General features: G+C 40.7%; 1 protein-coding gene across 5 annotated transcripts in view; it reads right to left on the bottom strand.

Moving 5' to 3' along the window:
- Positions 1–20,400, bottom strand: part of MBNL2 (muscleblind like splicing regulator 2) — a 128,158-nt gene that overhangs the window by 75,572 nt on the left and 32,186 nt on the right. For all 5 annotated transcript variants that reach the window (XM_074329438.1, XM_074329436.1, XM_074329435.1 and 2 more), the window contains one exon: positions 5,195–5,973. In XM_074329438.1, the coding sequence (XP_074185539.1) occupies positions 5,195–5,368 (174 nt within the window). In that variant the 5' untranslated portion in view covers positions 5,369–5,973. The remainder of the gene's footprint in view (positions 1–5,194; positions 5,974–20,400) is intronic.

The following is a 20,400-nucleotide window of genomic DNA, read 5'->3' as shown; positions in this document are numbered from 1 at the left end:
ATAGTAGGCTCTATATGACTACAGTGATTTCTGTTGATAACAAAATTGTCTGACATTATACTTTTGAATCAGGCCAAAATTAGGCATATAGTTTAGAAAACAGCCAAGCAATTTCTGTAAAGAATTTAAGAGCCCAGTGGCAATTCAAGAACACGAAATTAAGGTCAAGGCCAATGACATATACTGATATCATTTTTGATAAGTTCTTAAAAACTGTCCAACGTGGTCACACACCTACCATTTTTTATTTCAAAATTTTCATTCATAAATATGAAGACTAAAATTTTACTTGCCATTGGCCAACTTACAGCCAGCATCTCATAGGTAAATGAGCAGGATCTTTACATTTTTTTTACATTTTTGAAATTTAGAAAGAATAGGAGTGTAATCAAAAGTAGTTTCTGCACCACATGAAGCTTCAGAGAAAATTAAATAGTTTACTTGTCAATTTTCCAATGTTGTGTTATACTTCCTGAGTCACACCTGTGTCTCGAATCCCTGATTTTGAAATCTATGGGGATATTGAGAACAGGGCCACAGCACATGGCTGCACAGGTTGTGCACTGCACATCTCAAGGGTGGGGTGGCTGATCACATTGGCTACGATGAGAAATGCACCCCTAGTGTGCAATGCATCCCTGTACAACCATTTGCAACAGCCCTCTCTGAGAGACTTGAATACTTTCCTGATGAACATGCTCTACCATTCAACAAATACTTAGTGAACACCTACTATGTATGAGCTACTGTTCTAGGCTCTGGGAATACATCAAAAAAGACATGATCTCCATCTACATGGAGCTTACACTCTGGCAGAGTGGAGAAAGGAGACAGATAATGAACAAAAATCAAATAAAGTACATACTTTATCACATGGGGATAAGTGCTAGGGAGAGCAGCAATGCAACATGAAGAGGAAATGGGATCCCAGCAATAAGGGAATTACTATTTGAAACAAGGTTGGCAGAAGGATTTCACTGTTGGCATTTTTGATCAGAATGTTCATATAACTGAGACTATTTTAGACAGAGCAAAGAGCAAACGCAAACATCCTAAGGCAGAAGGAAGCCTGCTTGGCACATTCAGAGGACAGCAAAGAGGCGGGATGGCTGGAATGGACTGGATGAGGGAACAGTGGTAGGACAGAGGTCAGAGGATTGAGGGTGGGAAGCAGATCTCCTTGGCCCTAGATGGCTGTTATAAGGATTGTATGGTCTTAACTCTGGGCAAGATGGGACACCACTGGAATAGAGTGACATCATCTGATTTAGGCATTAAAAAGAATCACACAGTCTGTGAACTGATTTTTATTGTGAAACGTTATGTAAGGTCTAAACAATTTTCCCAAATATTCTAGGTATGGGTTTTTTGTTTTGCAAAAATTAGCAACATACTTTAAAAATATTGTTTTTTTTAAGCTGAATTCAAATTCAAATGATTAAGCAAATACATTAAATAACTGATGAAAGTGGTAAATACCAAAACCTTTAGTCTCAATAAGCACTACAGCTAATTCATTTATTCCTTTCTGGATGTTTCAATTTACAAAACAATCCAGATTAATTTCTATCAGTCACAGGAAGAAGAACCTGAAAAGAAAAATCTCAAACATCTCAACTGTGAGAGAAACTGTTTTATGGCCATAAAAATGTAGGGATGGATGGTCAAGGCCTTTGCTACAGGGACATTAATTGCTCATGAATCAATTTGTATTTTGTGAAGTTAACCTAACTTCTGGAACACAGCGTTCCAAAATATTCTAGCCTTCCAGAAAAGATTTAAGCAATTCCATTGTTCATAATAATATAATAACTTAAAAAAAATCACAAATATTTGTATGCCCAATAGTATCACATAAAATGCAACAAGGTAAGAGTTGTGAATAAAGTACAAATGTCACTGTAAAAACTGTTATATTTTCTGAAGCATCTTTTGTAAAAGTATTTAATGGTATATATGTATAACTCTCCTTCCAAAGACCTCAGCAAATCTCTTTTCCAAACACCCACAAACCTGTTTAGCATGCATTTATGGAAGTTTACTTATGTATACAACTAACACATTACAAAAAACAAACAAAATCTCAGGCTCACGACTGACTTGTCTCTATCTTACAGGCCCGACACCAATTCCTTGTACCTTTTTTTATGACTAAAAATACCCCACAGTGTTTGTAGAAAGTATCTTGTAATAAATAACAGGAGCAAAAAAAGATGTCTGCCTCAAACTTGATTTCTTTTAATGCCATGACTAATTTGTATCACTGAGGCATTATCACTCACACAGTAGATTTTGGAGTTTGGACACATTAAGAGATGGACACTTTAAGAGTTGGACATCCCTTGTTTGTAAAGCCAGTCATCAAAATCAGCATTTATACTGTGATACTTTATTATGCAGGGAAAGAAACTAATATTGCCAGTCCCTACTACGTCCGGCCTTTGCTGGGCATCTGGCATATTTTAGCCAGTTAGTCTTGGAAGTAATCTTATGAAGCAGGAATCATAATATCAGTTTTAAACAAGAGGAGGTCAAGGAGGTAAAACAGCCTGTATCAAAGGATACAGCCAGCCCGTGTCCCAGTCAGGGCCTGTTCAAGCCCTGGCCTGTCGGACTTCAAAGGCCTTGCCCTTCTCTCTATTGCAGGCTGGATCCACTGGGCAACACTGTCTTTTTCAATATATCAAATGAAATAAAATCAAATAGTTTCATTATTATCATCACCATTGCTCTTTTTGGCTACTATTTTTGAGTGACTTTTTTATTTCCCACAGTCCCTGTTGTAAGGACACAACATTCTTACAACCGCTTTACAAGGTGAATACGCCAGCACTACGCCGGACACTGGGCATACTTGAGCCAAGTTCACAAACGACTGTCCTCGTTTTACTGAAGAGACAACAAAGACAAGAAGTGATAAATGACCTACCCAAGGTTGGGAAGTGGTTGAGCAGGTATTTGGACTCTGGTCTGTCTTACTCCTGTGCCTGTGGGCTCTTTTCATGTTTTTTTTTTTTTTTTTTTTACAGTTTCACAACGTGAAAAATATAAAACATTACAATCAAATTAAATAACCTGAACATTTACAATTCTAAAGGGAACTGATGACTTGAGGCAATATATATAACTATGCTTAAACACCTTAAAATAGTTCTACTAGACACTTCTGAAAATGATTTTTAAATCTCCTTTTCATTTGAATAGTGCTCAACATAATCACATCTTGATTCATGTTTTTACACTACATATAACTGTTCTTGGTCTTTCTCCGTTGGTTGGAACTCTCAAACAATTGTGGGCCAGGTGAATCAACAGTGAGGTAATGAATTATAAGGATTTGTTGCCCTGTTGATATTCAAGAAATACTTAGCCTTAGTAGGTAGGGCTTACTTCCCTCATGTGTCCCTATCTAGTTTTAAAAAATTAAGTTTTAAGAAACTTGCTAAAATGTAGGTTTAATGGTTAATATGCAACCAGAGAAGGCTTGGATTAATAAAATGAAGGAATTGGGATGAACTGGAAAACGAATTTCTCATCTCGGACCTGTTTTGGTATCGAAGTTCTTATGATCTAGTTTTTAATCTACACTGCTTTTTATAGTGAATGCTTCCACTGGTAATAATCAAGGAAGTGAATACAAACTTAGTTTACTTTTTTGACTAAAAGCAAAATAAAAGCTAAGATAAAAATGACCTTATACTGTTATAGTTCACATGAATTGTGAGTTATCAATCTATTCATTGCTGTGTAGACAAAATGTTTCATAATTTTAAAGTCTAATCTAATACATTTTTATGATAGAAAATAACAAAATGCTTGCAGTTATTGAGGTAAATAACATATTAATTTTTGAAATTTTAATCCTTAAAAGACTTCTGTTGGGCTATAAATGTATTCTTCTGCCTTTAGGGTATAGACAGATTTTCCCTTTAAGATATGCTTAAATATATGTTCTGAAGACTTTTATATTTAATTTTGACTTAGAAGTCTCACAAGACGTAATTTTTTTTTACTTTTAGATGAAAATGTCTCCCCCATACATACCCAGTCCCTTCAACACCCAAGAATAGGCTAAAGTCACTATTTTATAAACTCAAAGCACTATGATTTCCCAAATCATACATCAAAGCATAGCTCAACATTTTTTTTTCCTGTTTGGTAAGCTTATTTAAATGAAGTTTTGCAGAGGTGTAAACATTAAGCTCCTTTTAGCTATATTTCTTACTCATCCCCATTGTAAACAATATCATGATGATGTTAGGACTGTCCTAGACCATATGGAATTTGTAGGACCCATAATTTCAGGGTAAAATAAACCTCAAAGAATTGTGGGCTAAGTCAACCCTATTTCCTTCAATTAGAGTTGTCATTATTATTTCCCTATTTCATCAAGTCCAAACTCCACCCAACTCAGTATACAACTCAGGTGCCATAGCCTTCAAAAACATTTCTTGAAATAGTCATCTGGAAGCCAGCTCTCCCTTCTGTGGACTCCATAGAAGTCTTCTCTCTATTCCTCATTTAAGGCACGTTCCCCTTTCTGTCTTGCGTTATAGTTATTCGCTGATGTGCTGTGTTTTCCCTACTAGACAGTGAGAGCATCAAGGATACCATCTTGAATCACATTTATTTCTTTTCTGTGAAGTGCTATGTTTTAATTTTCACATAGTAGGTTCTCAGGGAGTATTGAGTATGTACTCAGTAATTTCTGTGAGTCATATCAAATTGTCAAAGAGAATGAAAAATGTATTAAGAAGTGTTTTAGGAAGCCCTTGGTCAAGAAAGAAAGCCACAGAGTAGAAAATTCTTTAAGAGGTGAATCAGAGTCACTGGCACATAAAAGTGACACATTCAATTTCTTCACCTTTATATAACTTCCAGAAGATCAAATGTTAATAAAATATTTATCTTTAGTTGTCACAAGCCAGACTTTGATTTAAAACTCTTGGGTACATGAATGTCATGCCAGACCAAAAATACACCATCATGTATTTTTAATTTAAACATGGATCTGTAAAAAATTTATATATGCCTGATATGAAGAAATTTGAGTGAAAAATCTCCCAACAGTCACCACAAACAAGTAAACAGAATCTAAAAGCAATTGTCCAACTTCTGTAAAAGTACAATGAAAAACATTTCATTTGAAAATTGAATGTGGCATTGATGTGACACATAAAATGCATTATCTTACCTTTAGGGAATCAAAGCAGGCAATTACTCTTCCATTTTCAACCTGGCAACTTTTAGGGGGGTGAGCAAATTTGCATTCCTCATCAGAGCGTGAGCAGGTTCCTCTCTGGAACTGTCTGCAGACTTCTAATGTCAGCCATTTTGTATCTCTGACTGGAGCAACATTCAACGCCATGATGATAAAGTAATTTAGATTGTGTTAGTTTCTGGTAAATGACGAAATCAATCCAAGTTCCAATGATTCCAAAACTATTGTTGTGAAAAACCCCACATGGAAGTCTGAAGGGAAGTGATAAATTGCTTTATGAAATCCAATGCAAGAAACAGAGTGAGGAGAGAATTTATTGGCAGGCAGTCACTCATCCATCAATATGCCCCACTTGAAAACTGCGGGCCGGAATAAAAGCATGCTCAGTGTCATCTCTGGCTGTAAATGTCCAAGTCTCTTGACCGTTTTGCAGACACAAGTGTTTTTAATAAAGTGACTTCAATACCATGGCACTCCTTGGGAGAATATTTAGTTCTGAAGCTCACAGCTATTGACAATGCTGGAAAATAAGCCACTTAGATGTGCAGATCTCAGCAGGATTTCTTTTTCCTTCTATCTTTTAAAATTCTGAAATCAAGCAATTGGCAACGTCAGACAACTGAGGTATCTTCATCCACTCATAAAGTCAGGGTAACGTGTATTTGACAGAAAACAAGACTTGAAACCAACAAGCGCTCCCGGGCTGCAGTTTTCAGCAAGTGACTTCACACAGGCACTTTAAAGTCATAAACCTGCAAAACACCAACAAAATATCAACTGACACCCAAACTCAATGGCATCAACACTATAACAAACTCGTTAGCTCTTAGCTAGAATTTGCAAAAATGCAATTTAGAGCTGTGCCCTTTGAGTACAATGAGGAAAGTTATGCTTTTTTTTTTTTTTTTTTTTAAAAAGGAGTAAAAGAGGAAGAATATGCAACTGCAGACATGATCTAAGCAGCAGTCCAAAAGTTAGGAATGACTCAAAGAGATGAGACACAATAATTAGGCATTCTGAAACAATTCACTCTAATATGCTTAATCACCAAAACAATGTATTAGAACTGTGGCTTTCAATTAATTTCACATTTAGGCCATTGATTTTATTGTTGGAAATGCTATAAACCATTATTTGGGATGTGTCTTTCCTAAATAATAAGGATATTCTCATTTTGGATGAGGTTTGGGCTCCTTATGCTGTACATTCTTTCTAGTTTACAGAGATTTGAATTTAGAGATGGATAGGTAGTAAGAAGGCTCTTGATATTTATTCTCAGACCTCTTATGCCTTCTCTCTTATTACTTGCTTAATGTTAGTATTCCCCTCTATGCTACAAGAATAGGAGGGTAAGGACTATTTGTATTTTTCAATTCTGCATCCCTAGTGCTTTAGTTCATGGCTATTAGGTCCATAGAAAACATGTATTGACCTGTTTAACTTATGATTGACTCACTGACTAACTGAATGAATGCGAGTTAGTGTCAGGTTAGTTCAGCTTAGTTTTTAATGGAGTCACAATCAGAAAATGCTCTGGTCTGTGGAATGATGGAGTTAAATATCTACAACAAAAATATAATTAGTAAATTCAGATTTTTAAAAATCAGCATATTTCATTTCTTTTAATATTTTCAAGAATTGCGAAATTGTTAAAAAATTAAAATTTAATATCACTGGGTCAGGCATAAATACAGAACTAAATACCAGAAGTTGATCACTTTCATGAATTGTATATGCCACAAGCTACCTTAGATATTTGCTTAGTTAGTCCTAAAAAAATTATAACTAAGAACTTAATGGAGACTGGAAGAAGATTATTTCACATCAGCATGTTCCAAATAAGTGAAGAGAGCAATAATTCTTAAGTGGTTTGCAAAGGCTCCCTGAAAAAGTAGGTCTCACAATCAATTAAGTTTCGTTAAACCCAGGCAAACCAAGCTGAACAGGCTTTCTGGGCAATGGAGCTATTTTTCAGCCTTGAATGAGTCTCAACTAGAGGAAGAGAAGCAACGACATCCCTTGAGCTTATCTGATCGTGGAACATTTGTTTAGCAGGACATCTCTGGCACCAGTGGGAAATGCTACTTCATCCCAATCCTTCTTTTACTTATTAGTTGAAGTGTTTGAATGAGTTTTAATTGTATGTGCTTTTAAGGAAATTGGTAACCTTGAAAGCCATGACACATACCTAACTCCAATTGTAAAATATTTGAGGGGACAGACAGGCTCCTGCTTGTCTGTTTGGCAGTGTTGTGTTCCCAGCAGCTAACATCAACTAGCTTAACTTAGGGCGTTTAAGAAGACGAGTTTAATAACCAAATTTACTCTGGGTCAGGTTTCACAGACCAGTCTGGACCTGCACCCTCATTACCTCAGCCCCCACTTCCAACCCCCATGGAGAACAAAGGATGAGGGAAGCAGGGGACCAGGAAACATTTCTGCCTGTGTTTTCAGTGGAGCTGAGGCCCTAATAATAAGGATATTTAAAACGATGGCTTGGATACACCTAATTTATATTTGCCATATATTTATAGAGTCCCTGAATCCTACAGACCAAAGTCTGATGAGGTTACAGGAAAACAAAGATGCAGGAGACGTTCATCCTCAAAGGCAGTGGCAGTCTTTGCTAAGGCGTCACATGTAGGAAGGGAAAAAGGCAAACATGTATTTACTATGCATAGAAGCAGACGAATAATTACTCAAGTATTCCTAAAACCGGGATAATGCTCTCAACCCAGTCTAGTGACTGGGGTGCACTTTTGCTTATACTTTTAGATAACAAGACATTTTTTTTTTTTTTTTCTGGGAGAAACAGACTGCCATTTGTAGTTACTATGAAAAATCAACCAGAATTTAGATGGTCAGACTCTATAAGATGAACTGACTTTTAAAAGCAGAAGAGCCTACCTTTCTGATGGCCAGAGTCCTGTGTACATCAAAGATGTCCCAGAAGGAAAGGAAGGTGCATCATATTGCACCTAAATATACTGCTATCCTAACCTCCCATAAATCCACTCTTTCTCCCAGATTGTTCTGTTTCTATACAAAAAGTTGTAAAGCTACTGTTATCAAAGACATTCTTCCCTTGGGCCATTACAACATCCATCTTCTGGAGTGGGTACAGACAGGCAATTGGGGGAATGAAGAAGAGAGAGCAGATTTTAATTAAGTTAGAGGAGGCCACCAAAAGAGATGGGCAATGATGGGTAAGGATGGAGAAGGCCAACTTTTAACATGGTTATCAAGGGACAAGACTATACGATGCTAACACGTAGACCAAATTACATATCGGATCTACGGGACTACAGGTTCCTGGGAGGAAGAGTTACATGTTAGGGCTTCTCTTTCCAAGACAAAAGCCACTAGCCACCTGTGGCTATTGAAATGTGGCGAGTGCCACTAAGGACTAAGTTGAAGATTTTTATATATTCTTAATTAATGTAAATTTAACTTAAAACTGATCCTCAGTTTAGTTATTGGAAAACTTTTAAGTGTGCTTGGATGGACTTGAGTACATGAATCTACTTTTCAGTTGTAAATTAAATGAAATCTAAATACAGATCAAGTATTCCCAATCAAAATTTACATCCTAATGGAGATGTGCTCTAAATGTAAAATACACATTGATTTCTAAGACTTACTATGAAAAAAATGAATTTGAAAACATGTCATTAATCTTGTTTTATAATTACTACATGGTGAATTGATAATATTTTTAACAAATTGGATTAATATTATTATTAAAATAAAACTCACTTGCTTCTTTTTAGCGCTCCCAAATTCAGAATTATCTATGCAGCTCACATTATATTTCTATTGATGGCAATATCTTAGGGGCTTTTGCATTTCTTCTACCCGCCAACATAGAACTTTCTGGAATGGTGGAAAGTACCCTGTCCTAAGAGCCAGCTTTCTAGCCTTCATTTTGCCAAGGTTCCTTCATGTGACCTTGGATAAATCAATTTCTCTGAGACCCAGTTTCTTCATTTGTAAAATGCTGATAATAGTCTCTACCTACAGTACACAGTTGCTGCCAAGAAGGAAAGATTATAGAGGAAATATAAAAATACTTTATAAATAGTAAAGTGCTATCCAAATGCAAGGTGATGAAAGGAGGAGTTGTTCTATAAATATTTATTGAACAAATTTACTTTCAGGCTTCTTTTCTCTTTGCAGTAGTTCTATATCAATGACCAGGATTGCACCTGGGTGGATCTGCTCCGGCCATAGATTCTGAAAGCAGGGCAGTGCCTTAGAGATCAAAGAGCTGACTGCATGGGTCACTCGGGCCACTTATCTGGAGCGTCCCTCATTTCTCAGACCGCCTTATTTTGCAACCAAAGGGAACCCACAAAGAAGTTTCCTCAAGTACAAACCCCACAGTGTTACTACAAAGACCTGAAGCCTGCTTTCTTTCTCCACCTTCTACTAATGCAGAAGTGAATGAAATATTTTTAGGGCCAAACAGTCACTCTGGGTATGATGTATAACCTGAATATAATGGTAGCATTGACCGAGCCTACTTGATTTGAAGGCTTGGTGAAAATGCAGCTCCTAATTCCATTCCCCAGTGCCCTGGGTGAGTGGGGGAGAAACGGGCAGCTTTTTCTAGTTCATTTGCCCAGAGGAGCCCTTGTCAAAATGTGTCTGTGTAGGGGCGGCCGGTTAGCTCAGTTGGTTACAGCATGGTGCTAGTAGCACCAAGGTTGCCAGTTCGATCCCCACATGGGCCACTGTGAGCTGCGTCCTCCACAACTAGATTGAAACAACTATTTGACTTGGAGCTGATGGGTCCTGGAAAAACACCCTTACATCAACAAAAGTTTGGAAAAAAAATGTGTCTGTGCAGAGAGGCCATCTTTTTCTAACTCTCAGAAAGGTCGTATATATGACAGCATTGGCCCTGATTATCTGCAAGGCACCATTTACCTTTCGTAGAAGTTTCTGGGTGGTACTGAGAAGCCCTTCCCTCATCCTCTTCAGGCATTCGGCAACCTCATGTCCTCTCCCCCTCCTGCCTTTCTAAGCCCCTCACAGAGGAGGAGAGGATCTTTCCCTTGAAGTTTCAGCTGAGTCACCAGACTGGCGAGGCCGTGCCAGCACCGCACCCTGAAGTGTGCTCCCGCCTGACCTCCCTCATTCCCCTTTTGATGCCCTCGCTATGGGCCATCTTTTAACACTGGCTGGTAGTTATTTTTAAGTAGGCATCATTATTCCCTAACTCACAAGAACCGTAAGTATTGATTTTCCAATGTCCAGAGTTCAGTTTAGTGGCTGGTATGTAGAATATGCTCAATAAATGTTTGTCAAATGAACTCCTGATCCTCCTCCAACGAGCATTTTTGCATTTTAACATGAACCAAAGTCTAGTCTGAAGGAATCAGGCATTTAATAGGGGATTTCAGTGTTCTTTTCTGGAAAATTCCAGCAGGTGCCACCAGCTTACCCTGTTGCTGCCAAGTAGGTTGGAGGTGAGGGTGAGGAGCTGCTCTAGTGATAAATTATTTGAGCTTCAAAATCCAGACTCCTAAGCCCAGGGATTTCCGAAGTGTAGTTAGGACCTGGGCCAGTAGCAGCAGCAGCCCCTGGGAGCTTGTTAGAAGTGCTGATTCTCAGGCCCCAGCCCAGAGGGACTGAATCAGAAACCCTGGGTGTGGAGCTTAACAATCTGCTTTAACAAGCCCTCCAGGGCGTGACTCTGAAGCAATCTCAAGTCTGAGAACCACAGTAGTAAGCATTTCTTGCCAGACTCCTGTGTGCCAGGCATCCAGTGGCAGACAGAGGGAACCAAGATGTCTGCCCCCAGTTGATCACAGGGTCTTGGGTTCACTGATTCTCACAGAAACAAACTGCAGGAGGGCTGCCTCGGGACTTCTCTCAATGACTATGTTTCTGATCAATGAAAACAAAACAAAGCCAAACTAGACTAAACAGAAAACACCTGAGAGATTTATCCCAGATAAGACTTCCTTCTATGAGAATAAAAAAATAGACCAACTCCTCGCCTGTATACTTTGTCCAGGCCTTTGGTGGGGGTGTACGGGACTTTGTTTCTAGAGCCGTGGTCTGAGGGGGCTGGTGGTCCTTGGAGACCAGCAGCTTCGTCGTCCATCCCCCACTGCGAGAAGTCTTTACAGAGGGGCTACTTTACAGAGGAGCTACCATCCTCTCAAGACAACACCAGACAGAACAAGTATCAAGGTTCACTGCTTGACTCCTGTTCAAAGGAAAAAGGCAAGACTGAAGTTCAAGGATCAAGAAACAAGGCTCTTGTAGTATTTCCTGAAATGCCAAAGGACTTGCCATTCAACTCTACCAAGTATTCAATCCCAAGCTATTTTTAGGGTCTTTACTGACATGACACTTCATTTTTCAAAATATATTTAAAAATCTGCAAGGTGTTAGATTTTTCAGAAAGCTATGACTTTTGACTGTATAAAAGAATTTGCTGCTCATGTTCTTTTTACAGCCACTCAGTGATGCAGGAGGGTGAGTTTGGAAAGCATGGCCTTTCATTCTACAACCCAAGAGCCCACCTTCCTTCATTCTACACCCCTCAGACAAGCCTGGGCTGTGGACCACAGGTGTCCCGGACTTGCCAACGCTTTGTAGCTAGTTTGTACATTTTTGAGCAGAAAAACATCAATCATGTCCAATCTTGAGACTCTTGAGACTGAGACTGTTCAAAATTTAAGACTGCCTTAAGGAAAATAGTTCTGCGGCACACAGCTTCTCCAGCTTACTTTTGGTCATCTATGGTATTTTAGCTGTCTGCCAGACATCGGCCTCCTAGGGAGCTGATTAAAGGATCCTTGCAAAACAAACCGATTTCTGAGTCAGACAGTCAAGGACTCATTATCCATTAAGTAATTTATGGGATGCCTTTAATTTTATTTTGCATAAATCTAATTACAATAAAGAAACTATGTCTCCTTGAGTTTCCTATTTCTAATTTTGAGAATCGTCGTGTTTCCTTTCTTTCATTTTTAAATTCTTAAAATATATTTTTTTAAAAAAGGATTTTTCCTTCCTGTGAGTGGCTTCATGTTTGAGCATCCCATGTCTATTTCTGGAGCTTAATTGAAAATAGCTCTCAATGTGCTCTTTTCCTTGATCAATGACCTGGCCGCATCCTGCACCTATCAGATGCAGACGCCTGGGCTGGAGAAGGGACCGAGAGGAGCCGTGGCTGGAGTACTGGGCTGAGAGCCACTTGACCTCCAGGAGTGGGTGTAATCCTGCCCTGTAATCACAGCCACTGAAACGAGGTCCCTCACTGGGCCTTCCCACAGGAAGCCCAAGGAACCAATAAAAGTGCAGAAATGAGAGAGGTCCCACTGTGAAAGAAATAAAAACCTAATTGACTTTTCAAAGAAAAGGAGTGAACAGTGATTGTCCTTAGAAAGATTTTTCTTTCTGGATACCTTTACATGGGTTTCTTTTTAATTTATTGAAAATTGATTTATTGAAAATATAAATGGACCAGTGCTTTGCAATTTCTGCATGGTTTAGGGGTAAGAACCCATTTTTCCACCCCAGTTCTAGTCGCCCCTCTACCCTGAATGGCTGTGTAATGTCACTTAAGCTCTCTGAGCTTCAGCTTCCTTGTTTGCAATCAAGGGGATTGAAAATACCTGAGCCGTAAACATATGTACCGCAACCAAAATATATTTAGCAATATATTAAGTACTCCCTACATGATATCTAAATCTTATCAACATGACGTAAGTAATCTACATAACTTACATCTACATGTATGTACACATGCACACACACACAAGCAACAAATGGAAATAACTTCTATTCACTGCAAGTTACACACTCCTATAAGGTACATGAAACATAAGTACAAGAAGGTAGAAAGGTCCTTTCTGTGAAAGTGGTACGCACTATGCCATCCTCCTTAGAATATTAGTTAGGCAAACCTTCGATAGATGCTCTTCTAAGACTAATTCCAAATCCACATTCATTCAAAGCAGAGAAAGAAGCATGGCTAACAGTGATGTCTTTATTTTACATGGTACTTTGTTCTTTTGACCGCACTTTCAAATACATTTCCATAGGGGAAGTAAAGCTCCAGGATAACCAGGGTTACATGGTGAGTCAGATAAACCAATGTTCATGACAACAGTAATAAAAGGAGAAATTTCCAACTAAATTTTTTCTCTTGTATCTTGTCAAGTACAAGTGAAAAAATCATAAAATCAGAGCTCGTTTTAACACATGAAATTTTCCAGTCCATTTTCATTGCAGTTTCCAGGAATGAGCCAAGAAAGAAATCCCATCTTCAATTAGAAGAGGAGAAATTTCTAAATATACTCTTGAAACTACAACCAGATATAATATATGCAACACATATTTGTATTCAAATTATGTTTTTTTCCTGCATCTGTGTTTTCTATCTAAACATTTATAATTCAGTTAGGAGACGTTCTTACTAGAACAAAAGCAATTGTATTAGATACCATTTAAGTCTGACAGCACTTACCGGTCTCCTGGATGTCCAAGAGCCAATGGCTGTAGTCAGAAAGAACGATTATCGAGCTGCAGGCTGCAATCTAGCCCTGAATTCCCAGAGAAGTCTTTGTCAGAACTTCCATTTCCTTCCCCAGCCACAGCCTCTGGTGGACAGGACTGCTTGTGAGCTGACCCCTTTCCTTTCTCTCTCTTCCATTATCCCTAGCTGAATCTATTTCACCAGCCGGTACACCTGTAAATGCCAATACCTCCTTTTTTTGGACAAGATTTTTGTAACATAACTTTTATTGTCACTAAACGAAAGTAATAATCTAGAAAACATGCACACATTTTAAAAAAATTCAATATATTACCATAACTGACATATAACTGAGATACCAAAGGAAGTAACTTTTTACAAAATAAATAATGTATATTTTAAAATGTCTATGCACAGGCATAAGTATATTAGAAAACAGAATGAAGTGGTCAGATACTCATGGCTGTGTGTATGTAACATTATTTTGAGTGTGAGAGACACAAATGCAGACTCACAGGTATGACAAGTGATGTGGTTTTTCAAAATGTCAAACAACTCCTGTTAAAGTTCCTAACAAGTTAAAGAATAATCTTGCCTCAATTTACACAGTTGTTGCATCCTTAAAAAAATTCAGTCATATTAAGACTGTCTAAAAAGCACAAAATAGATTTTTAAAAAAACATTGTGTGCCAATATCTGAAACAGAGTTTGGATCTTGACCCAGATCAGAATGAACAGGATTTTTGTCTCTCTGACTATCCAGCAGGACACTAAAAGTCATGAGATACAAACCGGTTTTTCATTCTGAGGGAGGGAGTCATATCCATGGCAAGATGCCAAAATTCTTTATTCCTGCCCATCATATTCCAGAGATGCTCCATAGTCATTTGGACAATGGGTAAAAATGCTCCTTTAAATTTCCCAAGTGCTCTTTAGGGCGTAGTATTGAGAACAGTGAGAATTGAGAATAGTGCTGCAGGGTCTTAGGTTGCACGAGTCTGGGTAGATATGGGTATAAAATACCAGGATAGTCAGTACGACAGACATTAGGGCCACGGGAGAGATCTAGATAGGACTCTAACTGGAGAGAGCGCTCTCTGGTCGCATCACCGCGGATGCACTAGAATTAGAAGAGCTCACGAGTGGTGAAATTGGTTAGACTTCAGCCACGGTCCATGAAAAGGAACAATCCAGGCTGAAAATCATATTGCAGTAGTGGGAAGGAGATGGAAGAGGGAGATTCCAGATCATGGCTGCGGTAAATTCATTAGGAATGAACAATCTTTGGGGATTGGGGATGTGGGGAGCAGGGAAGAGATCAGTCAAAGAGGATCCACATGTTGGACCCTGTGTGGGCAGGACACAGGACACTGATGCCCTGCCCGGGAGGAAGGATGCCAGGAAGTGAAAGCCAGCTGGAAATGGGGCACAGGGCTGTGGTCGTGGAGACACAGTTGGAATTATTGTTCATAGAAATGATAGCTAAAACCACGGAATGGCTAGAGAGAGAGAGAAAGAGAGAGAGAGAGAGATTAAGATTTTTATATCTACGTTTGTGTATATATTTAGGAAAAAAAGAGAATGACGTGAACAGGGTCAAGGACAGTTCATTCCGTGTGAGGTGACAGAAAAAAAGAAGAGCCAGCGAAACCATAGAAAAAGAATAAGGAGAGACAAAAGATCCTCTGACTACTGCACCACCACGGGTGCCAGGACAGAGGTTTAGAGTTTCAAGACGTAGGGAATAGGCGAGAACGCCCACTGCCACCAGGAGATCAAGGGCATGTGCACAATTAGTGGTGGCGAGATGTCATAACCAGGATGCTACCGCTGACTTTCCAGGTGGCGGTTTCTATGGCTGCGGGAAGGGGGTGGGGGGCGCTGGGAAAGGAGGCCTCAGCACCTGGAGACCTTGGGAGCACTGGGGCTACAAGCCGCCCTGGAGCAGCAAGGACAGTGTGGGGCTCTCTGTGCTTTGCTGTCAGATGGGCGCTGATTACCTGCGTGCTCCTGGAGCAGTTACCCTTTTCGCACCTGATGTTTGCTGACAGAATTGGAAGGATGTACAATGGAAGGACCCAGGAGAGGGGGAGTATACCTGCTTTTCCCATCACACCTCCCACCTTTCTTCTCTGAATGGAAGGAGAGAAATACAATGGGAGCTTGGGAAAATGGGAGGATGGAGGTGTGGGCCAGAGAGCTGGAATCTGCCAGAGGAGGCACCCAAAGGAGGGGAAGAGACGAAACTACTAGCTTCGCTGGAGGCTTGGCCTTGATGAGACATAAGATGCTCCTTTCCCAGACATGGGGCTGAAAGGAAGTGGCGGGGGAGGGACACAGACTGGTTGTCAGTTGGAGAGCAGGGAAATGAAACGGCACAGCTTTTGTCTTGTGGCCTTTAGTATCTCAGTCAGATAGAGGTTCTAATGGGTGAGATAGGCAGAGATGGGGCTGGGACCTTACAGAGAGTCCCTGAAGCTGAGGATGGCCCCTTCAGGCAGTCACAGAAGAGAAAGAGAGATAAAGCCAGGGAATGAGAAGTGGCCCAGGAGGCACAATGTCAGTGAGATTGTATGATGTTATTCTGAAACGAGCAAGTATGGTTTCCTTGCTTTTCCAGCTACCACTGGCAAGCTGAGAGCAGGGACAGAGAAAGGACGCTACCAATTTCACAGGTCAAGTCCTCAGAGATGGGACAATTTAAAGTAACAAAGAGGCCTGAGATATAACAAGAGTATACCTGGAGGTGATGGAAGGTGGAGGTGGACCTGGAGGTGATTGAAGGTGAGGAGGTGAGGGAAAGAACCGTTCTTCTCTCCTTGTGGAAATTTTATCTGTTATCATGTAATTGCTTCTGCGTGTATCACAAAGTATCTTCATGTGTGTATGTGTGCAGGTGTGCCTGATCTCAGAAGCGGGCATGGCTGGTATCCCCAACCAAAAGGGACCCAATGAGGGACTAGATCAACACATAATAATCACATGTGCTCTGCAAATCAGCGAGGAGCCAGCGGCTTCCCTTAGATGAGAATGAGCAGCTGCAGAGAAGGTGCCATAAGAAGTGCACACGTCTCCATGAGAAGGAAAAAGGCCGGTGCTGGAGGAAGTGGGTGTGTACAGCCAACTGACAGATTCCAGGGATGACAGCACCAACCTGGGGTTAGCATCTGTAATGGCGAGATAAGCCCCAGGTACTAGCTTAGAACAAACATTTAAAACATTTATTGAGAACCACTGACATAATATTTTTAAGGTGAAAGGTAATAAAGATGAGAGAGAGCAGAGTTTATGCTTGGTGGCCAGTGTTACAGGAGGAGGCCGCTAGCATATCTGGGTGGTGACTGTGGAGGGAAAGAGCTAGAAAACACAATCTACCAGGCCTCTGCTTCACCGTCTCTCCTTCAGTTTTATGGATTTAAACCCACTGGACAGTGATGACTCCCAAATTGGAATCCTTTCTCTGTCCCTGACTCCGTCTCTCTCACCTCTTCCTTTCTCCATCCCTCCTTCCCCTTCTTTGATAGTCTACATCTGATCCATTAGGAAATTCCATTTGGCTCCACCTTTCTAATAGGTCCAGAATCTAGCCCCTTCTCACCACTGACACTGTTACTGCCTGCCTCTAAACCACCATTGTCTCACCTGGGTTCATGTAATAGCCCCTCACCCATCTCCCCTGCTTCTTCCCTTGCCCCCTGCAGTGCCATCAAAACACATGATTCTGAGAGATCCTTTGAAAATATAGTCAGATCATGTCACATCTCTGCCCAGGTACTATCAATGGCTCCCACCTCTGAGTGTGAAAGCCAAGAGCTTCCCCCAGCCCATAGTGACCTCCATGATCAGCCCCACACCTTCCCTCACCTCCTCTCTCCTTGTTCACTCCCCTTTAGTCACCCTTATCTCTGATTGATCCTTGATTAGCCAAACATGGGCTACCTCAGGGCTTTGACCTCGCTGTTCCCTCTGGTGAGAATGTGCCTCTCCCAGATAGTCATAGGCTCAGATGACAGCCTGTGGGGAGACCGTTCCTGATGTAATATTGCATCAGTCCTACCTTCTCCCTCTGACGCACCCTGCTTTATTTCCCTCCAAAGTCCTTATCATTGTTTGACACTCACATATTTACTTACTTATCTGTTCACTTTCTCCCCCAACCAGAATGTAATATCTATGAGGGCAAGGTCTGTATCCCTGACATCTAGTGCAACACCAAAACTTTAGGACGCAGTAAGCACTCAATAAATATTTGTTGAATGAGTGAGTGAGCGAATGAACAAATAAGTGAATGAATATACTATACAGCTCACAGTTTCTACCTGCCTTTATTATTTGCTTTGTTTCATCTTCATGATGTGATGTGAAACATTTCTCAACCTCGGTGTTCCTGCTATTATTTCAGCACTCTGGGACTTGTATTTCTTAGCTTTAAAATAGGGGTGCAACAATTTCTAAAGCCACTTCTCTCCTTAAACTTCTGTGATTCTACAGTGATTGGCAAGGCTGCTTTAAGGAGAAATGTATTTTTAGGAACTCTTCTGGAAATCTTATCAGCTCTGCTGGGTTTGGCCTAGATTTGTTAGCAGGCCATTTGAGCTGTGGGATTTAACAGGAGCATCTGTATGGAGAGAGGGGGCATTTGGGGAGCCCATGGAGTTCCTGCTCCAGAGTCCAGATCTGAGGGGGCATCCAGGTGTGTGTGTGTGGGGGGAGAGGTGGCAGGGCTCTGCACTCAGCATCCAGGAAGGAGCAGGTGTGGAATACTTACATCCCTGGCTGCAAAAAGGACACAGATTTAGGGTCTTGGTACCCCAGAGGTTGAATTCTTCTTTACATTTTCTCTTCTACTAGAACAGCACATAAATGCTAGTGTGCACCAAAGCCCACCAACACCCTGTGAGCCCCGTCTTCGTGGTGTGGTGGTGGGAGCCCTTGTGTCTTCAGATCTAGAAGAGGGTCTCGAACTTTCTGAATGGGAGCAACACTGTCTCCTGAAGGTTGTCAGCAGAAAAGGTTGCTGAAGGTGGATGTGAATATCTTCCTTTATAAGACTGGCTTCAAAAGGCTCCATCCCTGGCCCTCGTATTCTCTAGCAAGTAAAAGCCCAATTGTTGAACCACATGGACCCTCAACACAGAGTACCCTGCAGTGTTAACATGTCTGTGAAGTGACACCAGAGAGAGCAGGTCTTCTGCCCTGGTCCCCTGAGGCAGTGGCTCTAGCTAGGTCCCCTTCTTCTTGAGATTTGTAATCCAGCTGTTGCATACATCCCAGAGAGGTTCTGCTGGGAAGAACCCCACCCCACTAACTCCGCAGAACAGTTATTCTGGCAGGGAACCAGATATGGGGTATGTGGACTGGGTGTTCCAAGGGTTCAGAAAACCCCAGAAGGATACAGAATGCTACTTGTGTGTTTGAACACTGTGGGAAAGATACCAGCAGGGTCAGACATGCAGGTGATGATATTTCATTAACACTTAACAAAATAAAAAATTACCTACAGAGCACCATTTGACTTTAGCAGAAAAGCAGAACCTAGGAATTCAGGATCAGGGAGAGGTCCATCTACTAAAACAGGATTTTTATTTGGTGTCATTTCAGTCACCATTGAAGTTAAAAAAAAAAAATCAATTTCCTGCCACACTTTTGTTAATTGCCATTGATAAGGAATGACTCAAGCCCCAAGTATAAAGCGGGCTACAGAAATAAGACTGAGTCAACAATTCCTCTTATCTTTCAGGAAATTGAGCTAACAGCTAGGATCGAAATCAACAACAAGTATTTATTGCACTTAAAACCCGGAGCTCTGAGTAATAAAAAAGGACAAACCTGGCAAACGTGTATCTTCTATGAAAATGTAAGGCGCTGATACAGGACATCATTAGGTAACATGATTGCTAATTGCTGGAAACAGGTAGCATCTTTGCCTGATTTATTAAATCAAACTGGCCCTCCCTTTCCTTCCTTCATGCCCAGAACAGCTTCTTTTGTTACCTCTCTGCCCAGACAGGGCACTCCTCAGAGGCTAATCACCATTCGGGCTCTGCTTCCCTGCTGCCACCAGTTGTCATTATTTCTAAGCAACATTACCCTGTGCTGTGTCACCATGGCAACAGTAGGCCACCACTTTGAGGAGTGCAATAGGGAAACTGGGGGAAAGGAAAAGCAACAGTCCAGGGCTGAACTGCTCCTGGTCATGAGCAATGTCTGAGGGCGCCGATGTGCTTCTTCCCATTTTACGGAAGGGGAAACTGAGGAATGGGCCAAATGCTCTCTCTGATTCCTGTGCATGGAGGAGCAAAATGTAAAACCTGACAACCACACCCTACACATGGGGCTGTGCTCCCTTGTTGACCAGGAGTTGACTGAGCCATTTCAACAAGCATCCAATGTAAGAGAAACAAACAAACAGCAGGAGAGGGCAGGGGCTTTGGTATTATGTAGGTGGACCAAGAAATCTTTAGCTATCTGTTGCAATGTACTCTCTTAACTACATGTTTTGTGTATTTTTTCAAATATGCGATTCTTATTGAAATGGAAGTAGTTGTGCTTCTGCAGGTCTACCGACCTGTGGACTTCACAGGTTCCTTACTTCTCCCCTACCAACTGCATTTCTTTTTTAAAAAAGTATCCATTTTCCTTTAAGTGTTTTTTAAGAGGCATACTGCTGAGTCGGAGAATT

The sequence above is a fragment of the Rhinolophus sinicus genome, linkage group LG04 (genome assembly GCF_036562045.2).
Source record: "Rhinolophus sinicus isolate RSC01 linkage group LG04, ASM3656204v1, whole genome shotgun sequence".
NCBI classification, from domain to species: Eukaryota; Metazoa; Chordata; class Mammalia; order Chiroptera; family Rhinolophidae; genus Rhinolophus; species Rhinolophus sinicus.
This window is presented reverse-complemented; position numbering and strand designations above follow the sequence as displayed.